Source organism: Onychostoma macrolepis, chromosome 04 (genome assembly GCF_012432095.1).
Source record: "Onychostoma macrolepis isolate SWU-2019 chromosome 04, ASM1243209v1, whole genome shotgun sequence".
Taxonomy (NCBI): Eukaryota; Metazoa; Chordata; class Actinopteri; order Cypriniformes; family Cyprinidae; genus Onychostoma; species Onychostoma macrolepis.
In genome coordinates, this window is record NC_081158.1 from 30,601,122 (window position 1) to 30,628,543 (window position 27,422).

A 27,422-nucleotide genomic window follows, 5' to 3' on the forward strand; every position below is an offset into this window, starting at 1 on the left:
GACTGTGTGAGAAATGGATTCCTTCCTCTGGTTAGTGTGTGTGTGAACAGCTCAAGGCAGTGTGGGGGATTTAATGATGTGTGTGTGTGTGACAGTCTGATGCAGTCTGTGTTCTCTTTCACATCTCTGTTTGGGTGCGGCAGTCACTCATAGATGAGTGTGTGTTAAACAAGGTCACCACAGCGGTGGAAATGTTTCTGGTCACGGTAAAACATTTACTACGCCAGAAAGACTGGTTTGACCAATACCAAAGGCCACATGAAAGGCCAATGTATAAAAGCAGTTCATGAAACACAGCTTGATTGATTTAGTCTTCCCTTGGTAGACAAGCCTCAAAAGCTGTTGTCTGCTTCACAAAGCCAGTAAACATTAGAAAGCTCATGTGACCGTCACTACTGACAGTATGAGAGTAACTTTGTGGCCTCTGGAGTGTCCTGGTCCTGAGGCGAGGGTCTCTAGATTAAAGGGTGTGATGCTAAACTTACCTTTGGCAGTCTGGCCAAATGCTCAGGACTCAAATTCTCAGTGTTTTGTTTTGTTTTATTTTTTATTTTATTGTATTGTATTGTATTTTGTTGTTTTGTATTTGTATTTTTATTTTATAAATATTGCTAAATATTCTTTTTGAAATCTGCAAGAACAACAACAATAATTCTGTTTTATTTTATTCTATTCTATTTCATTCTTATTTTATTTTATATTGATAAAATATATGTATTTATTTAATAAATATTGAAAATATTATAAATATTTATAAATGTTCCTTTTCAAATCTGCAACAACAATTCTATTTTATTTTTCTAATCTATTTAATTCTTATTTTATTTTATAAATATTTATAAATATTCCTCTCTGAAATCTACAACAGCAATAATAACAACAACAATTATTTTTGTAGTATTAAGATTTTATTATCTTTACATTTTATTTATGTTTTATTTTATTGATTTTTATCTTTTTTAAAATCTTGCTGTCCGGGGGAAAAAGAAAATAATTTGTACTGATAAAAAGTATCTATAATTAATGATTTGTTATAATTTATTAATAAATTACATAATGATAAACTTATTATTATTATTATTATTATTATTATTAATAACTATGTATTTTCTCGATTTTATTTCTTATTTTATTGATAAATATATATATATATTTTTAAAAATCTGCTGTAGATAAAGTACTAATTAAATAAATTAATAGAAAACAAGTACCAATAACAATAGTAGTAGTAATAATAATAATAATACATATTTTTTTTTTATTTGTTTGTTTTCTGCATGTAATAAGATCCATTTAATTGACTGATGGAAAGGATGAAAGGATTGATGAAAATATATTATTTGTTGATTGGTACTTAGTACACAATTTGATTACTCTCTGCTCCTCAGGATCTGGTGTTGGAAATGGTGATATGGCTGCAAAGATGATATGGATGCATTTCAGATCTGAGGACATCAGAGTTTCATACGGTCAGATCTCTCTTATGAGAAAGAGGCCAAGTATCAGGATTATATTGAGGAAAAAAGAAGAATAGAGAAGTGAAACCGTTTGGTCCCCCTTAATGAAGGAACCATGCAAAGAAATGCTGGTAAAAAACAGTGGTTGGTAATTTGAGCTCTCTGTCAGAGCACAGTGACTAAACATCATGAGAAAAACACACATAACAATGGCAGTGGAGTGTAGATAGGCTATAGTGAGTTTAGATATGAATCAAATAAACTCCAGTGTGAAATCAGGATGAATTATCCAGCAGTGCTTTTCCAGCTCTAAGCATTTAAAAGCTTTAATCTAACATTACGGCAATGGATCGCAATCCCTACACACACACACTCTCACACACACACACACACACACACACACACACACACATACATACACATGGGGGCAAAAGAAGCAGAGAGCAGATTACGGCACTGAATGAGGTGAAGTGGGCAGCATAAGAAGTCTGACCTATATTCTCATTTAATCAGAGTCATGTATGATTTACTCTGGCCTGTGGAGACACTGCTTGCTCCCTCTCCTTCATTTGTATCACACTTACACTGAAAAACCTGTTTTACAGCCCCTGCAAAGTGGGCTATGACTCTCTTTTATTTTTATTTTTATTTTTTATTTTTTATAATTTTTATTAATTCATTTTTTTTTTTTACTATTTAATTTTTCTTTCTTTTTTTTCCATTTCATTTTCTTTTTATTTGACTCGGTTTATTTATTTTACTTTTATTATTCTTTAATTTCAATTTATTATTTTTATTCTATTAGCCCCAAATCATCTATTTATTTATTTAATTTTTTACTTTTTCTTTATTTCATTTTTCTTTTTTTATTTAATATTTTTTTGTATTTTTATTATTTTACTCTTATTTTATTTATTTGATTATTTTTTATTTTTATTTTACTCATTTTAATTTTAATAATGTTTATTATTTATTGACTCATTTTGTCCTCTTCAAGCTGCAATTCACATTCATAATGATTTGGTGCTCAAATTGTTGTGTCATGCCTGTATTGGACAGCTTCTGATGCTTTCGATGGTCAACACACAAAACACAGCTTATCTCACCTCTGACTCCATCAAGAAAGAGGAGAGTCTGTGATTATTCTCTTTGTGAGACACCAAAATATATTTCTCTGACCTTTAGATATCTGAAACACAGATAACAGGCAATTCTCAGCCAGCGGCCGCTCGCCAATAGCTTCGTTTATTTCTGATAAACTGCTAGGGTTGTTCCGATTCCGATACTAGTATCGGAAATTCCACCGATACCACAAAAAAATCTGGCATCGGTATCGGCGAGTACTTGAATCCATGTACCGATCCGATACCATTCTTAAACAAGATCTATAGTTATGCCCGCTAGCTTTGATTAATGCTGCAAATCGGAAATCAATTCTTCTTCGCTGCTCAGAATGCAAACACAGGAAGTTGTGCACAAGCAACCACTATTTAGAGCAGCAAAGAATAAATACAAACGTGGTAGCACATTGCCAGTAAATCACCGTGATATGCGACTAAATCTTCACCCTGGGCGACTAAATAGTGTATAATATTAGCCACTGGCTAATAAATGCTCAGATTATACTCGCCAGTGTGTGAGTTGGAGGCTATGTATAAGTTTAGCACAGATATATTGTCACCGCTGAACACTCTGACCAAGCGCTTCAGAGTTTCACCTCCGTCAAGCGATCTGGGCTATTTTTCAGTTCACCTGTATTTGACGCATCAGAAGCTCTAGTGTGAGCTTTGCTTTTCGCCGTCGCTTTGCTTTTTTTCCTCACATGCAAAGAGAGAGAGAGAGAGAGAGAGAGAGAGAGAGTCTTATGTAGCGTGTCAATTCTGCTTGGTATGTAAACGATATTCTTTGTTGTATTTTCCTGTCAGAATAACGGAGTTCCTTTGGAATTCTTCATCTTTAAGAACTGCCGGTTCTCCGGTAGTAGGCGGAGCTAATGCGCAAACGACAATCTCATTGGCTGGCGCCACCTATAATCGTCCCTGTTTTGATTTCAGCAAATCAGTTCAAGCGAACGCAGACATCTATCTATCTATCTATCTATCTATCTATCTATCTATCTATCTATCTATCTATCTATCTATCTATCTATCTATCTATCTATGGTGAAGCACACCATAAAATAATTGTATCTATTCATACAGATCTAGTAGTACATACAGCTGTATAACCAGATACACACCCAGGTATCGGATCAGTACTCAGTATCGGCCGATAGCCTGAGCCTAGGTATCGGAATCGGTATCGGGAAGGGAAAAAGGGTATCGGAACATCTCTATAAACTGCCAGAGCAAAACTGCTCTTTCAGGGCAGTAAATGACACAAGCACAATGTGAAGGGAGCGTGTGGGGTCTTTTGAGTGAAGGCGCAGCCCACAATGCTGCCCAAATAAACCAAACGCCAGCTGGGGGACTGAGAAGTATGAATGACTTAGTTAGTTAGTTAGGCAGTTAGTTTTTATTTCTATTTTTATTTTTATTTTTATTTTTATTTTTATTTTTATTGTATTTTTACTATTTATTTTTCTCTTATTTTTATACTCTTATTTAATTTATTGCTTTATTTTTATATTATGTATTTTTTAATTTATTATTGTTTTATTTAATAATTTATTTTTGTATTTTTTTATTATTTTACTCTTTATTTATATTTTATTTTTCTCTTATTTTTATACTCTTATTTAATTTATTGCTTTATTTTTATATTATGTATTTTTTAATTTACTCTTTATTTTTATCCATTTGTTTTGTATTTTACTCATTTTTTATTTTTATTTTTATTGTATTTTTACTATTTATTTTTCTTTATTTTCATTTTCATTATTAATTTTCCTTTCAGTTTTTATTTAATATTTTAATGTATTTTTATTATTTTACTCTCATTATTTTAAATTATTATTATTATTAGATTATTTAATTTGTTTTTATTTTTAATTTATTATTGTTTTATTTATATAATTTATTATATTAATTTTACTTTATTTCTATTTTTATTTTATGTATCTTTATCTTTTTATTTCTTTTTCAATTAATTTTCCTTTCATTTTCTTTTCTTTTTATTTTGTTATCATTTAATTATTTTACTTTTATTATTTCTTAATATATTTTTATTTTTATTCTATTAACCCCAATTTATCTATTTGTTTACTATCTTTTTCTTCATTTTATTTAAAAATTATTAATGTTTTACCCTTCTAATTTATATTTTATTTTTATTGGATTGTTTTACTCTTGTTTTATTTTTTTATAATTTTTATTATTAATGTTTTTTTTTTTTTTACCATTTACTTTTTCTTTTTATTGCTCGCTTTTATTTAGTTTTATTGCTAGTATTCATTTATTTATTTTACTTTTATTGTTTCCCAATTTTAATTATTTTAATTCTATTAGCCCAAAATTATCTATTTATTTATTCAATTCAAATTTCCATCAGGAACGTGTACCTGATCCCTGAGAAAAAGTTTTATTCCAGTAAAATCCCCTTATTCCGACTACTCTACCCCATCTGCCAACCTTCTTGTAGCTGTGTATCAGATATCGATGTTTTAATTTCCGCCTCTTGCAGTTCTCAATTAGCCTCACGCCTTGAGATCTGTAGCGGAGCGAGGGGTTAAATGTGCTTGGGTGTCATCGTCCAGGCTGAGGAATGTCTAAACGAGCTCATTAATTAACAGCCCTGCTCTCTGTCAGTGCACGAACCTTTCACTCGCATTCGCATTACCATCAACAGCGTCTTCCTCTTCAGCAGCTGCGGTAATGAATGATTTCCACAGTGACCGCTCCTTTGGCACAAGCGTATCATGAGCCGTGCCAGAGAACCCCGAGCTCCTGTTATGAAGCACAGATGAATCGTTGGTCTGTTGGACTGGCCATAGACTCAGATTCTTACATCACAGCATGTGTATTACTGCGCGGTTGAGGCTCACGCTGTTGAGATGGCTGCGGTGGGATTCTCTGCATTGCTCAGAAAGGAAAGGATTTTGAGTGTGCATGTGGAATAGCTATTTACACCCGTATCATCAGTAATTTACTGTGGTTTACAGGCCTGTTGGGTGGTGTTCAGATTTCTGGATTGTAATTGCACATCGTCTCTGAAGTCTTGGAGTGTATCGAATTTAATTGCCTGCTAGTATCACAGGCGATTACATGCCCTAAATCCTGTTTTGTATGGAAAAAACACTTTTACTTGTACTAAATGCTTTAGCACACCCTCGCCTAATTGTTTTGCAACTTCTTGATCCACGCAACAAACAAAATATTCCCAGTTTCTGCATTATTTATTGGGCCTGCGCTGCAGGATGCTCACTGTGTAGACCTAAATATTGTGTTAATAATTCAGTCTCGTTTTGGCAACACGGTCGTGGACAACACAGAAGCCGGCGCACATTTGCATATTAATGTGGCGATGAATAATTAATGAATCTAGAGGTTGATTAGCTGTCAGGTTCATGGCTCGATCACAAATCAGTATGGGGCAACCTGGATTTAAGTGAGGTTAAAAGCACATTAGGGGATCCTTTTGAACTAATTTTGAGATAACAGCATGTTAATGTGTCATTTTTTTGTGTGTGTGCAGGGTGGTTAATAGCTGATATGATGTTTGTTGTTTGGATGTTTTTCTTATGTCAGGAGCTAAATATCATGCAATGCATTTGTATATTTTTATACAATTGCAAACAATATATATATATATATATATATATATATATATATATATATATATATATATATATATATATATATATATATATATATATATATATATATATATATATATAATACTATATATAGTGCCTGATATGCAGTTTATACAGCTTGGCTCTAAGAAATAGAGACAAACTCACAGAGTCACGTAAGATAATCCGTCAGTCTGTCCCAATAAAGACGTAACTTTGCCTGAATCAAATAATATGCAGCCATGAATGAGCGCATGTTGGAAATAAAAGAGCTGAATTTAATTCTCTCTCTGTTGTCTATGCTCATCATCAGTCTCGTGAAGTCGGAGTCACGTAGGCTAATCCGTCAAGTCCTTTCCAAATAAAGACGTAACTTTGCATGAATTAAATAATACAGCCATGAATGAGCGCATGTTGGAAATAAAAGCACTGAATTTAATTCTCTCTCTGTTAGAGGTCGACCGATTCATCGGTTTTGCCGATTAATCGGCACCGATTGTTGATTGCCGCAACTATCGGTTATCAGCAAAAATCCATGCCGATAGTTTTCCGGTTTGCAACCGTTGCTGGAGTGGCTGAGAAGGGTCCGCTGGCATTATACAGTACGAGAGCGGCCTCTAGAGGTGGAAATCACTGACAGCACGTGTTGTTTATTTTGACACGTGACACTGCGCGCTGCACAGAGCGGGAAACTCCAGACGCGCATTTAAATACAGCCGACAGAAAAGCCTGCCTCTGAACAGAGCGTCCATTCACATAGTTCTCTATTAAATTACATTATATTTGTCCCAAATCGTTGTGAATGTACATAATGACTTCACCCTAGGCTATAAATTATGTATTGTGCATTTTTCAGCAAAACGTTTGCCTTTCTATGGTACTAATAAAGTCTGTCTGCTTCATATAGAGAGCTGTAATAGATCACGCTTTCTCTTTCCGCTTGCTCTGTTTTTTTAAACACTGAACTTCAAATTCATTTATGACACATTGTTCATTCTTGATGCAAACTTATGTCCGTTTGGTGATTAAATAAATTGTTTTAGACCGCCACTTGAATTGAATGCAAAGCGTCTGGTGTGTGTGTGTGTGTGTGATACCTCTGAGTTCTCCTAGATGCAGCGCTGCGCTTTTGCCCGGTGTGACTAACTTTTTTTTTTTTTGGATTAGATAATCATCGTGTTAAAAAACAGAAGCAAATAAAGTGTGTTAGTACACATACAATATCCATATGTATGCAATTTTAATGCTATGGCCTTGTGTAGATATTTAAAAATGGCCATCTTTAAGCATGATTGTTGAAATTAAATGGTAACACTTAACAATAAGAGTCCATTCGTAGCATTAATGAAAACTGTAGAAGTATCGTTCCTTGTTAGTGTGTTCATTTCAACATTCACTATTAGCTACTAATAGGCTACATTTTTAAATTTTAGAGTTTCTTCTTTTAACATTAGCAAACTATAAAATAACTTTAATGATCAATATAGTAAATAATATTAATATTTTTATTCATTTACAAAGTATGGTTCAGTACTGTTTTTAGTGCTTTTTAAAAAAAAAAAAAATAGTAAAGCACTAGCTTTCTTTCAGTATCCATTTTGAAAACTATCGGTTGATTAATCAGTATCGGCCAGTGGGGTCCAACCTAGCTATCGGTATCGGTAAAATCCACTATCGGTCGACCTCTACTCTCTGTTGTATATGCTCATCATTAGTCTCGTGAAGCCGCTTCATGTTGCTGTTCACTCAGCGGTTGATGCTCAGGAAATGCTTCAGCACGGCCACCGGATGTAACTTTTAACAAGATTCACTTGTTTAAAACACGCTAAATTATATTAACATTTACTATATAACCATTATTTCGTTAATAAACATCTAAATAAATACATCGCTATGGAAATGAATTATTTATTATCTCCGCGAGCGATCGCAATTTGAGTAGGCTATTCTGTGTAAATACATAGATAAACCGCACTGTCAGCAGGCATTTCATAATCTAGAATGACAAAAACACATTAATAATTCTGATATAACATACCAGTTGAGAAATACAATAAAACACAATGTTTTGTTTGTTATATTTCAATATTCCAGAGAATATTATTTAGTGAATTAACATTATCCAGTGAATTATTCTTCACTCTTTAGTCTATTAAACAGCTTATAAACCTAAAACTGTAGTTTAAAATGAAGTTATGACTCCTGTCCTTTATTTATTTTCTCCGTTTGAAAATGAGACATTCTACATTTATTTTGCTTATTGTTAAAATCAGTGTTGCCGCTGATGCTTTTTATTAAAAAAAATGTTTTTATTGTTGTAATATGATTCAATTTACAACAAATATTATGATTAAATTTAACATGAAAGACTGTTAATTTTCAACCTTTTTTTAACAGTAAATAACAGTAAATAAATATCGGTTCTGCATATCGGTTATCGGGCACATAAACATGCAAATAATTGGTATCGGTTATAAAAAATCAATATCGGTCGATCACTAAAGTAGTTTGCAATTTAAAAAATGAAATTATATTTGTGTATATTTAACAAAATAATCATAGCTAAGTATTAAATAGGGATTTTGACTCTGCAAGAGGTATTTCGCTTACATTCAGGCAGAAAATATTTGCTAGTTATTGTTTCTACTAGAATATAATTTAGCAATTATATAATGTTTAATATATGTAATTTGATAATAATAATAATAATATGTACAATTAATGAACTGAACAATTTAAGACAATTACATTGAACATATTTGTATAGTTTGGTTTATGCATATTATTATTATTATTATTATTATTATTATTATTAATAAAATGCAATTCTGTGATGAAATGTATATTATAATATTTTATTATATATGTAATTTGATAATAATGATAATAATAATTTACAATTAATTGTTAATTACAGTTACTAGAATTTATAATTAACGATAATTATAATTTGGCTTATACAAATGATAATAATAATGATAATAACAATAGTAATTTATAAATTTATTATTATTATTGTTATGCTATAATGTAATTTGAACAGTTTTAATGTATGTTTTTTGGCATTATATTGGCCACCATACTGTCTAGGTACTGGCATTGCTGTTGAAAACTAGTTAATGATTACTTTGAGCATTTAATATGTTTTTGTTCAGGAGCCAAACCATCTGATTCTTCCCCGCTCCACGCAGCAAATCTTTAGCACTCTGTTTCTGTTTTCTGGATAGCTCAGTCACAAACCTGGAAGCACTAAGGCGGATACACATGTCGCTCGGCCAGAACTTGAGCGGCGAGGGTAAAGCCATCATCCTGAGCTCTGTGTCATGCTGTAAGGAGCTTAGACTACCCAACTGTAGCATCACACCCTCTCAAACCCAAACCAGATCTGCAGTTAATCCACACAAACAGAGTCTTGTGTTGAGTTCTCTATTTCCAAGTCTGAGCCAAAGAGATGAGGCTCGCTGTCTCAGGTCTGTGTCAGCCCAGCGGGATTATGGGAAGCGAGAGCGTGGCGCCCTGCTAAGGTTTGGACTGTGTGTTTGTTTCTCTGCCACTTTCCCACAATGCACATGCCATCAGAGTTGCTTTGACTTTGCTGCCTACTTATGCAACATTTTTAGACATCATCTCCATCAACAATATGCAAAATTATGCAACATTACAAGATAGCTTTTTAGAACAAAATCAAAGCATTTTATGTACCATTTTCTGATAAGACAGTCCCAGAATGCTTTAAAAATATTAATAAATTGTTATAAATTACATACGTTATTATATTAAATAAAAACACATTTAAAATATTTTATTTTATTTTTTATATTTTATGTACCTTTGGTCTCAAGATCAAGATCATTTTGACTTTTCAAGAGGTATTTTACTTTCATTCAGGCTAGTTTTTGTGTCTACTAGAATATAATATCATGTATGTAATTTGATAATAAAATGTATTATTATTATTATTATTATTATTATTTGTATAAGCCAAACTATACAGATATTTCAATTGCATTTTTTATGTTTTATTAAATAAAAATAAATTATTTTATTTTAGTCTCAAGATCGTTTTGCTTTCATTCTGTTGTAGTCTATCTAAAGTAGCTGTAAACACTCCCAAAATGTAGCTGACTGTGTCGATGTCGAGGCAGCTTGCTACATTTTTAACAAAGTTTAGAGTATCCAGGAGCTTTGGTTAACTGTGGATGAACATTATGTATCAAACCAAGTGAAGAGAGATGGAGTGTCAAGGTCTGTTTCATCTTCAGTGTGGTTTAACTCCCAGTTCCTCATGATTAATAGTGTGCAAACATAGTCAGAGATGATTTGTTCTGTTAGTTACAGATGGTTTAGAGATTATTACAGATGATTCTCCAGACTCTATGGGCCAGAGTCCCAAACACAGATTAGGGCTAGTGCTAAAAAAAAAAAAGGCTTTTCACTGCAGAATTACTGATGAGATTGTAATTTAGTTCAGATTCAGGGTTAATCTGTGTCTGGAAATCAGACGCTCTACTATAAATATGGAGTTAGTCATAAATGTTATGAAATATTGCAGTTGTTCATGTTTTTGAAAGCAAAGTGTGTCTTTTTGTTGTTGTTGTGTTAGTTACTAAAGTGTGTCAGCAACATACGGGGTTGCTTTCTGATATATGGCTGTGACAGTTGTCAGTTGTTTTGGATTAATAAGTCATCACACATCCACTAAAATCACCTGTTCTGGTTAAAATTCATTGCAAAAATGTTTATCATCTAATGCGTTGACATTCAAACATTTAAGTGTGTCTACATACATTTTTGGTTCACTATGGTTGAGCTTTTGAAAGCGTATTTGTGTGTGTTTGCCGTTGAATTTTTATATTGGTCGTTCACCTTTTTAGAAAGGTAAGGATGTCTTTCTCCTTCTCTTTATTGCTGTTTATCTTTCCTCAGGTAATTTAAAAACCAGAGAAAGTATTTTTCGGTCACTGAACACTTTTGAGCCTCTCTGGCGACACTGCGGCTCAGTTAACAGCTGCCGTACGCTTACCGGGGAAGGATTTGAGCTCTGTCAAGGACTCCACATCCAGGCTGAATAATTTAATGTGCTGCTGCCGAAAACCTGTATAATTAATTCATCGGACCTACTTTGTTATTTTGGCTTCTGAATTTTAAAGTCAAATCGCACAGATAGGATGCAGCTGCATGCGGACGTGCAACTTGTGAGGCTTTTTGGATGAACAGAAAAGTTGGACGATGGGATCGTAATCGGTTGAGTGTCTCGAGGAGATGCATTGAACTCAAGGGCGGTTTGAAGTTGTCATTCGGTCGTCGGTGCCGGTAGCCTCGTGGGCAGCGCGTCGATATGCAGCGCCGTTGCGCTTCGGGCATGGCGAGTCCCGGCTTGCAGATCCCATCCCTGCTCTCTCTCCCACTTCGCTTCCTGTCAACTTTGATCTGTCCTATCAAAATTAAATGCAAAAACGCCAAAAAAAATTATAAAAATTGTCATTCGGTGAAAATATTCTGTTAGATCCAGGTTTTAGTGGTTCAGTATACTATATTTACAATTGCATGATGAAACATTAATGTGAGCTACAGTTTTACATTTTCTCAGGATTGCTGCTTGCAAAATATACTTCTATAATTCACACGTCTTCTTCAGTGGTTGCCAAATCATTGCGATGTTGTTGCTAGGATGGGAATCGTGAGGAATTCTGTTTCTGATTGCCCTTTTACTAGTATTTAAAAAATATATATATATTATTTCATTTATTTATTTATTTTTGGGTAATTAGATTAGGGAAATAGATTACTCTGGTCGTGTTGTATGTTTTTGATTCACTAAAAACGAATCAACTCATATGAGTCATTTGTTTGAGAATCAGTTGGCATACACTGGTCACATTGTACGTTTTTGATTCACTACAAAGCACCAAGTCAACCAACTCATTCCTTTGGCTGTTAGATTACACTGATTATTTTGAATGTGTTACATTCGTTAGAAGGAACCGGCTCGCTTAAAAAGAACCAAATCATTTTATGGGGAATCACTTGGACTGCACTAATTGCAGTTCATGTTTTTGATTCAGTGATCAGAATCGACTCATTGGAGTCATTCTTTTTGGAATTGGTATGTTATTGATTCACTAAAAATCAATTCAGTCAACTCATCAGACTCATTCGTTTAGCAGTTAGATAACACTGGTCATGTTGACTTTTTTTAGATTCGCTAAAATGACATTTTTTGGGGAATCATCACTTGTACTGCACTGATTACACTTTGTTATTGACTCACTAAAAAAAGAATCCACTCATAGGAGTCATTCATTAGGGAATCATTTGGGCTATACTTCTGAAACTTCATAATGTGATTGACTAAACAGAAACAACTTACTGGAGTCATTCTTTTCATTATCGGTGTAATAAACCAACCCCACTGTATGTTTTTGATTTTAACTAAAAATAATCGACTCATGGGGATCATTCATTTGGGAATCAATTGGACTATACTGATTGCACTTGGTTTTTGGTTTCACCAAAAAGAATCGACTCATTATTTGGGAATTGATTGGAAAATACTGATGGCTCTTCGACTCCTAAGAATCATTTGTTTGGGAATATGTCAGAGTTTCTGTGTGCTCTGTGCATCTTATGAGGACTCTTATCATCATTATTATCTTATAACACACACACACACACACACACACACACACACACAGAAGTGCTCAATTAGGTCAGAGCCTCTGTGTGGGTATCCCAGATTGGCCTGTGCCCCATAAAACCATGAAATCCACTGCAGAAATAATTTCTGCTTTGTGATCTCAGCCAGGTGAGAGAACCTGATTTAACACACCTATCCCATAATCCCCTCTGAGTGGAGTGAGCAATGATGACATCATTATAATATATATGAGAGCTTTCAGTTTGTTTTTGTGAGGAATGCTGATTACACAAGACGTGTCCCCTTTCTCTCTCTGCACTCTCTCTCTTTTTTGACATTTTCTATGCTCACAGTCTGTCCCTTCTTCTTTTCCTCTCACATGTCTGTCACCATCGTTTGGCCTCCATATTCTTAATTTCTTCTCTATTCCTTGACTTTTTTTTGGCTCAGGCAGCCTTGACTTCAAAGTCTCTTAGCGTACGTGTTCATCAAAGCGAGTCTCCTCAGGTGAATGCTTAAGCAAGAGAGACACGTCACTTTTATTAAACCTTCCCACGACGTTGAACTTCAGAGCAATCTGGCAACCCTGCCCTTATGAGCATAAGCTGAGGTCACACTAGGCTTTGAGCATCTGAAATTACTTCAGATCCCACAAAACTGCAAACCAGGCAGCTTTTACATTTGTGCACTCTTTAAATTCAGCCAAAAGGTCAATCTGTGATGTTTACATTTACTATGTGTCAAAAGTCTTTGCACTATACAGTTTTGGCATCACAAATGTGTATGAATGAAAGGGAATGGTGTATTTATTTATTTTTTTTCTGTTTTTTTGATTAAATGCATCATATACTAACCTGAAATGTCATTTTGTTGTAAACACCAGTGTTATTTTAGTATTTGAGATACTGTTAACACTTTTTAATGTTTCATTAGTTAACTTGAGTTAACAATGAATAAAACCCCTAGTTTTTTTATTTTTTATTAATCTTAGTTAATATCAGTATTTATTAATTTAATATTTATTTATTAATTTTATTAAGTTAATGCACTATGAACTAACATGAACATTTTTATTAAATATATTGTTTGTTATTAGTTCATGCTAGTTAATGCATTAACTAATGTTCACTAATGAGACTAGTAATGAAAATGTTTTTTATTGTTTTAGTTTTAATTGAATAACCCTGGTAAACACTGAGTTATTGATAATTTTTGTTGTTTTTTTTGTGTTGCAGTGCTGGCCAGTTTTCGAGGAACGGTGCAGCATGGCTTGCCTCTGGAGATCGGTGACACGGTGCAGATCCTGGAGAAATGTGAAGGTACATAATCACTGATGTCAGCCCTCTTTTACATTTATTTCAATAGTATAAACCCCATTTTTGTGTTTACACCTGTTTGGACCAGCTTCAATTTCAAAATGGTTAAGATGGACAATGCTGGTCTGTTACACTGTAAAAAATAAAAATAAAAAATAAAAATAAATAAATAATGTTGAGCCAACTTAAAATTTTAAGGCAACCAGCTTCAGCAGATTTTTGAGTTTTCTCAACTTGTCGTTTAGGTTTATACAACAAAAATTTGAGAATCTCCCACAAAAATAAGTTGAGCAAACTCAAAAATCTGCTGAAGCTGGTTGCCTTTAAAATTTTAAGTTGGCTTAACTTTCTTTTTTTTTTTTTTTTTTTTTATACAGTGTACTCGCACAAGCTTATTATTGTGAGTTGACCAACCCACAAGGATGAAAGTGCTGAAAACATAGGTAATCAGTGATAGTTTTAACTGGTCATTTAAGCTGACCAGCTGATTTAAAATGTCTAAGCTTTTTCATGTCAGCAGGGTTGCTTGAGTATAATGTTGCCAGATTGGTCTGGCAGCTTGCCTACTGAAAAGACCAGCAGTTGGTCACCAGCATATGTTGTTTTGGATGTGATGTGCATTTTTGTTCACACCAGGCTTCTTAACCAGCAGGACTTCCTTTTTCATTCAGCTTTACCAGGAAATCCATGCAGGTTGAACAGCTTCATTCATTCAAAAAGGGCTGCAATTAACCATTATTTTGATATACAACTAATCTAATGATTATTAGAACGATTCGTCAACTATTCAGCTAAATTTTACTTTAGTTAGGAATGTGCTAACTAGCAATACAGACAAGGAAACTGGGTTAACATTAAATGTATTTAAAACATATATGTTAATTGAAATGAGGCTGAAATAAAATATAAATATCAGATGGAAAAACGTAAACTAAATGAATGTTGTCTTGACAACAAACTGTGTTGAAGCACTAAAATTGAGCACTAAAACTAGAAATCAAAACTAAAACTGAACTAAAAATCAGTGAATCCTGAGTAGTTTAGTATTTTTATTTTTTTAAATGACAAAAGTACATAACAAAATTGAAATGACAACAGTTACTAAAAATTAAACTAAAATTTAAGTGAAAGCTGAAAATATTAAAAATAAAAGCAAGTTCAACATTTCAATTATTTACTATATATATATATATATATATATATATATATATATATATATATATATATATATATATATATATATATATATATATATATATATATATATATATATATATATATATATATATCAATTTAATGCATCCTTGCTGAATAAAAGTATTAATTCCTTTGATTTCTTTATTTGTAAATAAATAAAAAAATTCATCCATTCATTCGTTCATACTGACCCCAAACCTTTAAATGGTAGTGTATTACAAAAGCTTTCTATTTCAGATAAATGTTATTCATCAAAGTTCAAATGTTCATCAAATGTTTCTTGAGCAGCAGATCAGAATATTAGAAAGATTTCTGAAGGATAGGATAGGATTTAAAATGTAAAGATATTTCACAATATTACTGTTTTTGCTGTATTTTGGATCAAATAAATGCAGCCTTGGTGAGCCGAAGAGGCTTCTTTGAAAAACATTTTTAAAATCTTACTGACCTGAAACTTTTGAATGGTAGTGTGTATATATGTGAGAGGGTTTGTGTATTAGCAAGAAACCAGCTTTAACCAGTCTAAATAAACTAGTGTGGAAAGTCATTCTGATCTAAGAGGGTCTTTTCATAAGTAGGCTTGATTTGAGAAACTGCTGACACAGAGACACCTGTAGCACCGCTCATTCTTCAAGTAAGCGGGAGGATTTTGAAACCGGTCTTTTTTCATGACCCACACTCAACTCCTTCGTTTCCTGTTTCCACCCTTTGAAGACACACTCCTTTGTTCTCTGGGTGCACGCACTTCCTGTTTTTTGAGTAAGAGACCCGGTTTCGGGTTGGAGAACACTAGAAATGTTGTGAAGGAGAGCACAAATCTTAACAGTAGATATGAAACTACATAATCATTAGTTCCTGACTGACTGCAAGTGATACTCATCAGATGAAGGTTCATGTTTCTATATTGAGCTGCTGTTATTAGACCATTTACCATCTAGAGGCCCCCTGTTTTTCACACCTTCAAAGTGTGCTTCTCGGCTTTTTGCCAGGAAGCGCAGATTGTGGGTTCGTTTGCAGTGGGCAGAAAGTTGATCAGTGCTGGAGATTAGGGGTGGGCAATATGGCAAAAATATAATATCACGATATTTTTAAGAAAAATCACGATTCACGATTTTATCACGATTCTTTGTCATGTTAGTTTTACTATTTTGCAAGTTGTCTGAGCATTACAGCCAAACTAATTTCCCTATTATAAAGACAAAACCTTTCAAGATAACAAAAATATTTTTAAAAAAAATGGCGGATATTTAGGCCAAAGTGGGCGAAGATAAAAATCTTTGTCATTATTTTATCTTTGTTATTAAAAAATGAGAACAAAGATACACATTACAAATACACATACTATACAAATAAAACAGTGTTTTATTTTCAGGTACAATAGGTGTATTTAGCAGGAGCATTCAATAAATTGAATCAACAAATATAAAAATAAAACGCTACATAGATTGATTCCTATTAAATCAACTGTATTAACGTTTTTCAGTCAAGAGTAGTGAGTGATTTTTCTCTTTGTGTTTTGGTGTTTTATTAACATTGAAGAAATAATTAACCCCAAAATAAAAAGTGGTTTATATTTATACCATCATTTACTCACTCAAAAGTTTCTTTAAACCTGAATGAGTTTCTTCTGCTAAACATAAATGCTATTTTGAGGAACGTGGAAAACCAAACAGTTGCTGGTCCCCAGTGACTTATTCCATAGTATTTTTTTTTTTTCCTTCTATGAAAAGTCAATGTGGACCAGATACTGTTTGGTTACCCACATTTTTCAAAATATCTTCTTTTGTGTTCAGCACAAGAAAGAAATTAATACAGGTTTGGGACAACATGCGAGTTAGTAAATAATGACAGAAATTAAATTTTAAGGTGAACTATCCCTTTAATGACAGTCGGCAGCATGTTCAGTACTGCCCCTTTAAGACATGCACGCATCTAATATACAGAGGCACGCATCCGTTTCTCTCAGCTGTTTACTCACTCATTTTAGACATAAGCAACGGAGTCTATACATAAACCTTGTGTGTTTTGACAGTATTAGTGCACAAGATAACTTTAGCGGCTTTAGCACGCGCGCTTCGGGTGTACGGGCTCAGAAAAAGCGCACGTCAGACCGACGTGTGAATAAAACATTTAACCGGCAAGGCTTTAAAGCAGATCCGAATAATGTACAGTATATTGAGACGGAGGAATAAGAACTGCAGCTGATATAATGTGCGCTGTAGCACGATACTACGATATTTCTTCAAAAGCAGATCGTGGAGACATTTTTATCGTCCACGTTCAAAAATCATCATATCGCACACCCCTACTGGAGATGTTCACATCTGTGATAGTGCCAGAGGTGGGGGCAAGTCACACTTGTTCAAGTCTCAAGCAAGTCCCAAGTCCCTACCATCAAGTCTCAAGCAAGTCTCAAGTCACAGTACAAACAAATCAAGCAAGTCAAGTCAAGTCAGTGGCTCACCTCAAGCAAGTCAAGTCGAGTCCTGATAAGGGTCAAGTCAAGTCAAGTCACAGTATCAAACAGGAACAAATATATTTTTGCCACACGACCTTATTCATTTTTCCTCAGAAATTTACTTTTTTAATTATACATTTTAAATAATAATGTTTTAAATATAACATTTTGAAAATAGGCAAAATACTACTTTGTATACCGATAAGTCTGTAATTGAGAAAATATAGATAAAAATACAAGATAAAAATATGTCTCTCATATTTATGTTATATTGAGTTTGACCAGGAGACAAAGATAATAGATGTTTGAAAATGATTTCGCATTAAATATCTCCAGTGAAGACTGGGATTCAGTCTGGGAGCACGCTAAAGAATTTCAGTGTGTAACAAAACATCCTATTCAATTTTAAATAATATGCTGACTACAAATCACCCCTTATATCAGAAATAAAATTGACCCAAAATTTTTCATCGAATATAGACACCCTATTTGGACTGTATCTTTCACTTTGCATGATTGCCTACATTGTTCTTGAAAACTATTGTCATCATGGCTCAAAACAAGAAGCCTATTGCTGTTAATGTTTATGTATCTTCCCCTGTAGCTTATCCATTTCTTTGATTTTATCTTAATAAGAACTAAATTGACAGCTGTGCATTTAAGGTCTGCTTAAGCTTTTTGTTTTGTTTCGTTTTTGTTTTCTGTTTGTTCTGTAGGAAAAATAATTAATTAAAAAAATTGAATATAGAAATATGAAATTAACTGATAGACCAACTCTATGACATTAATGCCGCCAGTAAGTGGTGGCAAATCACAGCTTTATCACAGAAGTGTTCACTGAACCGATTCATTCAAAACAGTTGATTCGTTCATGAACAAGCAAGAATGGGCCACTGATTCACTCAACCGATTCGTTCAAATCCCTGGATTAGTTCAGTATTCAGTGTGTTGCTTAGAGACGCGCGTAACTGTTGGCAGTCAGCTGAAGATATTACTAAATATCGTATGTTATAAATATAAAAACTCACACTAGGGCCATTTTAACAACATATCTTGGATTTTGGGTTCAAGAGAAATATCACTAATCGATAAAACACTGTGGTTTCCGTGGTACAATTCCATATTGCCTATTGATTTACAAAGAGGATACTCGACACTAAAGCACTGTTTTGAGGGGCAAACGCCAGCGAAATTTAAGTTTGACGTCGTTAATTATAAACACGAGATGAATAATTTATAATCATTTTAATTTAATGACAGACCTAAACTGAATTTAAGACCAATGCTGTTTTCAACTAACGAACAAGCTTACATACATTGCCTTTATGAAGTGGTGACATCCTGGCTTTGCAAATGCATATGAAGTGTTAATCCAAACATCGCAAGATTCTCTTGCTCCATGTATTTGGCACGCTGTGTTCCTGTGCTCTTGCAGTGTCAGCTGCGCAGACTCGGATCACTTCTGCCGCTGGTTCAGTGGCTTGCGTTTTGTTTACCAAATTTTGTCGTAATGATTTATAATAATAATTAGAGTTGTTATAAAGTCAAGTCCTGCCGAGTCATGAAGGTCAAGTCAAGTCAAGTCTCAAGTCACTGGATCTCAAGTCCAAGTCAAGTCGAGTCATTTTCTTTATTTAGTCAAGCAAGTCACAAGTCCTTAAATTTGTGACTCGGGTCAGACTCGAGTCAAGTCATGTGACTCGAGTCCCCCACCTCTGGATAGTGCAGAGTCAAAGTGATCCTGAGGTTGACAGTATCTTGTTGGTCAAAGCATTGCTTAGTCTCAGTGGTGTGTCAAACGAGACTAAGTTTGGTTAGTTGGCCAATGTGTTAAAATATCATAAATATGCCACTAAGTTCCTACAGTAAGTGATAAAATGTGTTTAACAAGCATCTGTATTTTATATGGTAAATATTTGGTGAAACAAATGCAGCAAATGCTATTTTATTACTCTAGATGCTATATTATTTAGCGCTATGTGGTTGGATGTTTTGAGATATTAAATATCTTTTAATAGAAAGAAGCATTTTTAATATTCATTAACTAGACACGCATATCTGAGTTCTGTCAGATTTATCGTACTTAAAGGGATCGTTCACCCAAAAGTGAAAATTCTGTCATTTACTCACCCTCAAGTTGATGGTAGCCATTGACATCCATAGAATTTTTCCCCATACTGTGGAAGTCAATGTCTACCGTCAACTGTTTGGTTACCAACACACTTCAAAAAAAAAAAAAAAAAAAAAAAAAAAATTATATTTTTTTGTTAGATAACATCCTATGAAAGTACCTTTATGATAAGGCTCAGTCAGGAAACGTTTGGCTGATATTAAAGATGAAATTGACAGAAATGTTTTGTGTTTCAGGTTGGTACAGAGGATTTGTCCTCAAGAACCCGAATGCCAAGGTAAGAACCATCTCTGTCTTTTATCAGTCGTGTCTGTGTCGGATTCTATTTTCAGTTCCTGAAGTATCACAGCAACACCGTCAGCCGAAATGCACAGATCAAAGCCAGTATCTTGCTTTATTTCTGTCTGTTTGCTCCCTTGATTCTTAGTAAGCTTATTCATTTTTTATTTTGGTTTATTTATCTGTTTGTCTATCTGTCTTTCTTATTAGGGCATTTTCCCATGCAGCTACATCCATCTGAAGAATGCTATTATCAAGAATAAAGGGTGAGTTGAAGGAAAGAACAACAAACACTAAGTCATTTAGCTGAGTATTTAGCTGGTCATTGTGCTGTTTCAGTATTTACTGTAGTAAATCTCCCCCCATGGAAACACTGAACTGGAGTTTCAGTGATATTAGTAACATTTGTGTAATCACAGATATCTGGCATGTCTTTGTAAAGTGAAAACATGCACATTTTACACATCTGTTCACTATTGTTACTGCAGTACAGCCACTTTAACCTATAGTTTGCAGTCTGCAAGAAAATATCACCCCATACATCACTAAACCGTCTAATTTGATTTGGATTTTTCAATAAGAAAAATGAAAAAGTTTTGTAAAATATATTTAGCTTTTCCCTAAATCACTAAATTTTGTTGATAAACATAAATATGTATGCCTACTGACGAACTATTGCAGCATGAAAAATGTATCACTTTTTTTTCTTTGGAAAGTGAAAGTTTATGGAAGTAAAATGAATTTTTTTTAGTTTGAAAACTGAAATATTTATTTTGTTTTGTTTTTATAATATAAAATATAATATAATATAATATAATGATTAATATTACAATAATAATATTATGCAATATATAATAATAATAATATAATGATTAATATTACACATGAACCACAAAAAAAACCTATAATACTAAATTAATTTCAAATTTTTTTAGTTAATTAAAAATGGGTAAATGCAGTAAAAACATGGTAATAAACCTTTTACAAATTTTAAAACTTTTTTTTTTTTTTTCACATTCACTCATTAAAAGTTGCTGATCAGATACAATTTGGTTTAAGGTTTAAATATTTAGTTATGACTTTTTACAAAGCAACCAAATGACCCCAAATGCAAAAATTGTATGCATCATGAGGTTAAAAAAATAACAAAAATTGTGGCAAAACATTACATTTCACTTAATTGATAAAAACAGAAAAATCGCCAAGCGGTAATTCATACATCTCTGTAGGGCTGAACGATTAATTGCTTTTGTGATAATATCGCAATATGAAAAAATGTGATTTTTCAACTGCAGAGGCTGCGATTACACTCTGTTATGTGACACAATTGTTTTAGCTTCTTCCATATTCTGCATCCATACAATATAATTGGTGTTCTGGATTTTATGAAACCATATTATGACATTTTGTTGGTGCACAGACATCTGTTGTGAGACTTTGCTGCCTGAACATAATGCTAAATGAATGTATCGACGGTGAACAGAAGGAAAGCGCCAGCGCTCCACTGTACATCTGCTTTCTCCTTTGATTAACGAACAGTACAGCATCTGTAGCAGAAGCAGATGAGGTGTATCTCATATCTGTTGCGCTGTGTGCCGCCCACATTTGACTCACAGGCAGTTCGAGACGGTGGTGCCGACCGAAGACTCTGTCATTACGGAGATGACGTCCACCCTGAGGGACTGGGGCGCCATGTGGAAGCAGCTCTTTGTGGTAAATGCTGTTTGGGCAAACACAGCAGTCCGCCCACAGCCAGACGCTAGCTTCGTGAACTCTGGGTGCACAGACGCTGTCGGGTGGAATATATTATTTGTATTTAAGCTGTTGTTGCGGGCGGGGGCGGGGGGGCTGTTTGTGAATTATTTTTACACCAGGTCATTATATTTGAGTGCTACAGCAATATCAACCCCTTATTAAAGCTGTATCTTCAACATTTCACGTTTATCTTTCCCATCTTTTGTTTATCCCCATAGAAAAATGAAGGAGATCTGTTTCACAGACTGTGGCATGTGATGAATGAGATTTTGGACCTCAGGCGGCAGGTTTTGGTGGGTCACCTGACCCACGACCGCATGAGGGACGTCAAACAGCACATCACGGCACGTCTGGACTGGGGCAACGAGTGAGTACGGTATCACCTATGTGATGTGTTAAAGCAACAAGGTTAATCACAAAACACCTGTGTTCAGTTCATATTTCACACAGATATGAAAGAAACAAGTGAAATCTCAAAATCCAGCTCCACATAAGTTTATTAAACATCAGATAACGTGATTTTATGTGAGTGTGAATTATATTGCATTCTGGCGTGAGAGATCGAAACCATTAAGATTGACATTTATTTTTGTGACAATTAAGCATATTTGCATTCAAATTCTTTTTACCGTAATTCCCCAAAACTTGTCTTTTTTCTTTTTTTTTTTTTTACTGTAACTAAAAAGTTAGATATTATTTATGAATAGGTATAAATAAATATTAAAATTCCCTACTGTTTAAAAGACTAGGGTTGGTAAAGTTGTTTAATGTTTTTAATAACATTTAAATTGATTTAAAATACAATAAAATCAACAAATTTTGACATTATTATTATTTAAAATAATGGTTTTCTTTATTAATATATATATATATATATATATATATATATATATATATATATATATATATATATATATATATATATATATATATATTAAAATGTCATTTATTGTTGTGATGCAAAGCTGAATTTTCAGCTTCATTACTCCAGTCTTCAGTGCCACACGATTCTTCAGAAATCATTCTATTATGGTTCTCAAGACACGTTTCTTAATATTTTCAATGTTGAAGTCAGGCTGCTTAATATTTTTGTGGAAACATAAATTTTTTAAAAAACAAATAAGCATTATTATTTACTAAATAGAAAGTTTAAAAGAGGAGGATTTGTTTGTAAAAATAAATATTTTGTTAAAAAAAAAAAAAAAAAAAAATCATACTGACCCCAAACATTTGAACAGTAGCGTAAGCACAAAGTTAAATATTTATATATTTTGATATTATTTGTTTTACTGTATATATTTTATGCTTGTTTAAATAGGAGTAAATAAATTAATTCCACTAATTATAATCTAATGATATTCACCACAGAGAATATTGCAAATTACAAAAATACTCAAGTAAAACATCTGGGCCTGAATATTCTTAATTTTCTTATGTGAAATATACATTCTTCTTTAATTATTGTGATTTATTTGGGGGCCTAAAATGTGTCCAAGACTTGTTTGTGAGATTCATTTCTTCCATGTGATTTTGTCCTAATCGGCAGCGATAAGCAGCAGGATCTTGGTCTTTTGCTTGGTTTGTTATTCTGCAGTGTTTCGTTTAGTATCCCCGTCCACAGCGAAATCTCAAAATCCAGCTTCGCACAACAGTTTATTAAAAACCAGACACTTGCGTATTGGTTTTGATTGTGTGATTATATATGTAGCGCTTTCACTTGCATGATACGGTGAAATATGTTGGACACAGACTGGTAATGCTGTGTTATTTCCATCGTTCACAGGCAGCTGGGTTTGGACCTGGTGCCCAGGAGGGAGTTCAGCATGGTGGACCCGGATGAAATCAGCATCACCGAGCTCTACCGTCTGGTACGTCTGTTTTCCTGCTTTCCCACAACAACCACATTCCTCAGTCTATCAAAGATTTCTCTCCATCCGCGATTTAGCCACTTAATCCCATTCCGTTAATCGCAAGAGGCCCGCGATGAAAGCCTCACACGCTCCCTTCAGCTCGAGTAACAGGCCCCATGGGGAAAATGACAGTAATTCTGAACCGCACAGACAAGATATGCCGCAGAAAATTACAGCCGTCATGGATGTGGAAGTCTGGTCGTCGGCCGGAGGGTTGTTGACAGCGGGGAGTCTCTACTGTGATATAATTGAGTTATGTGGAGCATTACCTCGGCTAAACGTGACCTGAAGTGTCCCGGTACTGTGTAATGTAATGTAATAACCTTCCATTGGCAGTCGGACTCTATTACCGCACACTGTCTCTGTGGTTTATGTGGCGCTTTTTGCCATCAGCTGCATATGCGATGAAATGCGAGGCGGATGTTTGCAACCTGTTAATTGCTGACGGCCAAAAAAATCATTTGAACTCAAAAGTTATGACAGCTTTATTAACAGATCTTGTTTAAACTTAGAACTAGCGTTTATGATGAATGACTGTCGAAGCTAAAAGAGGAAGTTCTTGGCAGTCATTATTGATTTATTTGGGTTATTTTGTGCTATGATGGTCTAGTTTAGCTGGGATTGAATAGCAGGGGTTTGGTGTGTGTTTAGACTGAGCTCATTACCTGTGACACATACCCAGAGTGCTGTGATGAATAGTGTGGGAGTGAATCAGGTCACACAGTCGCACCACACACACTGTAATTAGTGCTGAGGATTCAGACATCAACACAAAAGAGTGTGTGTGTGAAAGAAACTGGAAGATTGGGAGTGGGAAAACATGCAAGAACTATAAATGCACAGTAAATTGGACTATCTGTATCAGCCAGGGTTATTTATTATTTATCAGTCTGATTTAGTCAGTTTTAGAACCAGATATCATGAATGCTTTTTTGTTGGGTTGGTTTGGCTTGTTTGATTATTCATGATAATTATTACCCCACACACGCATTATCAGAGCTCATGTGGTCTTTGTTTGGAGTTCTTGATGTGAAAGTAAGCGGTTTAGAGTCCAGAACCTTCCGTGATCTGACCCGGCCTGCCAAACAAGGAATAAAGTCTTTATTGAAATTCCAGTGCTTTATCTTTTTAGCCTATTCATTCCCTTTAAAACTCTATTATTTGAGCTTCGGTTAACGTCATTTCTCGCAAAAGAGGAACTACTGCTCACTTTGATTTTTTTTTTTCTTTTATTATGATACTTCAATATCTTTGTTTTTGCTCATACAACAAGTTGAAACCTAGTTTGTGGATGCACTTGAAGTATTTACCTTTTATTATACATGTGAATGTAAGCATTTATTTTAAACTCCTAAAATAAATGTTTACTTTTTTATTAAACGTGCCATAGAATGGAAAACTGTATTTACCTTGGCATAGTTGAATAATAAGAGTTCTGTACATGGAAATGATATACAAGTCAAGTTCAAGTCAAGTTGAGCTTTATTGTCATTCCGCTACATGCGGGGGCATACAGTGGAACGAAATGTCATGCCTCACAGGACCACGGTGCTACATAAATACAGGCATACAGCAATTAAGTAAAACAATATAAACCTATACACAACTATCCTACTGATAGATTTTGACTATAAATATACTATATATAAAATGTAATTTTTTTTTTACCTATACATAAACTAAAAAATACAAACTATACGAGTGCTTCAGATAAATACTGTACATGTGCGAAGAGAAACCATTGTGAGTCAGCAGCTGGCTGGGGAACAGTGCAGGATGATTTGTAGTGCATGAGCATGTAAACATACATATATTAACGTGAGCCTCAAACACCATTGTTTCCTCCTCCTTATGTAAATCTCGTGAATAAAAAAGACTACTGAAAAATAGGCAAGTCAGAACATAACACCGACTGTGACGTAACAGTCGGGATCACTAATAATTACGCCCTCAAAATTTGCATATACACGCCCATGTTCTAGGCCAGACGCCAGCCGAACCATCAGAAGTTCTGCAGGTATTGTGAAGAAACAAGCGAGGACATCAGCGAAAATGGCAGATCATGGAAATAAATCTTATGTTCCTGGCTGTGCAGGGATAGGTTGGTGTCTATATTCAGAAAGGCACAGAAAGCAAATAACGCGTTCTAATAAAATAATGCGAGCCACTAAAGGGACATGGTTAGCTCCTTGCTAGCAGTACCCTGTTACATTACAGTACATAAGATTTCACTTACCACATAAACAGAGTAAGGAGAGCTGACTGAGGATGATGGTGAATGATTTACAGATCCTGCGCACCACTGACAAGCATGATCTTGTAAAATGTGTGGTAAGTACTGCCGCTCCATAGTATAAACAAAGTTTGTGCGATCGCGCATCTCGAAAGTGAAAGTAAAAAGCAATTGTGCATTTGAAAGTAGTTTCAGTGCCCAGCATATTAATAGCGGCTCCCTGATGCCCGCATTTTATATACAGTATAATTACTCGATGATATAACTGCGAGAGAAAGTATTGAACTATATATTTTCCTCCCTGTGTTTCCTTCCTGCTGTGAGATACTGAAATGAGCCACACTGTGAAACAGCCAATCAGAGCAGAGCTCAACATTATTATTCATGACCCTTCCAAATAAGCCAATACCAGACCATTTAATTCTTGAGAGAAATCCTAGGCTTGTAAATGCAAATGTAAAACTGTTTCTGGAGAATTTTTGCCCTTGCCTAAGCCACATACCTTCTATGTAGATATCAGATAACAATTTAAAATATTGTATCAATGCATTCTATGGCACCTTTAATTATTGTATTATTTTAGAAACTATTATGTTTTTCTTCATAATTATAACTGTTGTATAAAGAAGTATAATAATATTTTAGTACTATTCCTATTTAAAATAATTATTTCATAATTATAACAGTTGTGTGAATAAAAATGGTTTGACATTTACATAGTTGAATTTTATTTTTATTTTTATTTTATTTTATTATTTTGGATGCAATCTAATTATTTACCTTTTTACATAGCATGATTATTTTACATGTGTTAGCATCTCATTAAATGAATTACCTTAAATATTATTTATAATTTTTTATGTTGCATTATTATGTTCATGCATTTATTTTATTTTGGATGCAATTTAATTAATTACCTTATTACATACCTTAATTATTTTACATGTTAGCATTTTGTTAAATGTATTACTTTAAAATGTTATTATTTATTATTATTGTTATTTATGATTTACTACAACATTGTTCATTTAAAAACTACTAATATAGCTTTTTCTGTAATTGCAAACGTGTCATTGCAAACACCTCCTTTTCTGTTTTGCTGGGGGTTGTGGGTAATATTAGCCAACCAATATTAGCCCCCCCTCCACACACACACAATCAACACACCACTGACATACTGTTTTTAACACATCTTGGGACACATTAATCCTAATGACTGTCTGTTTACTTGAATAATTGCTTGCAAACTTTCTAATGCTAATTATGTGCGGAATACTTAAAGGCTGCATGCCATTGTTTAAGTTTAATTGGTTGCTA

The 27,422-nt window shown here is 33.9% G+C and overlaps 1 protein-coding gene across 3 annotated transcripts in view; it reads left to right on the top strand.

The window, feature by feature from the left end:
- dock4b (dedicator of cytokinesis 4b) overlaps positions 1-27,422 on the top strand; it is a 114,044-nt gene that overhangs the window by 24,972 nt on the left and 61,650 nt on the right. For all 3 annotated transcript variants that reach the window (XM_058773431.1, XM_058773433.1, XM_058773432.1), the window contains exons 2-7: positions 14,062-14,145; positions 20,165-20,205; positions 20,418-20,473; positions 21,824-21,920; positions 22,181-22,329; positions 23,746-23,830. In XM_058773431.1, the coding sequence (XP_058629414.1) occupies positions 14,062-14,145; positions 20,165-20,205; positions 20,418-20,473; positions 21,824-21,920; positions 22,181-22,329; positions 23,746-23,830 (512 nt within the window). The remainder of the gene's footprint in view (positions 1-14,061; positions 14,146-20,164; positions 20,206-20,417; positions 20,474-21,823; positions 21,921-22,180; positions 22,330-23,745; positions 23,831-27,422) is intronic.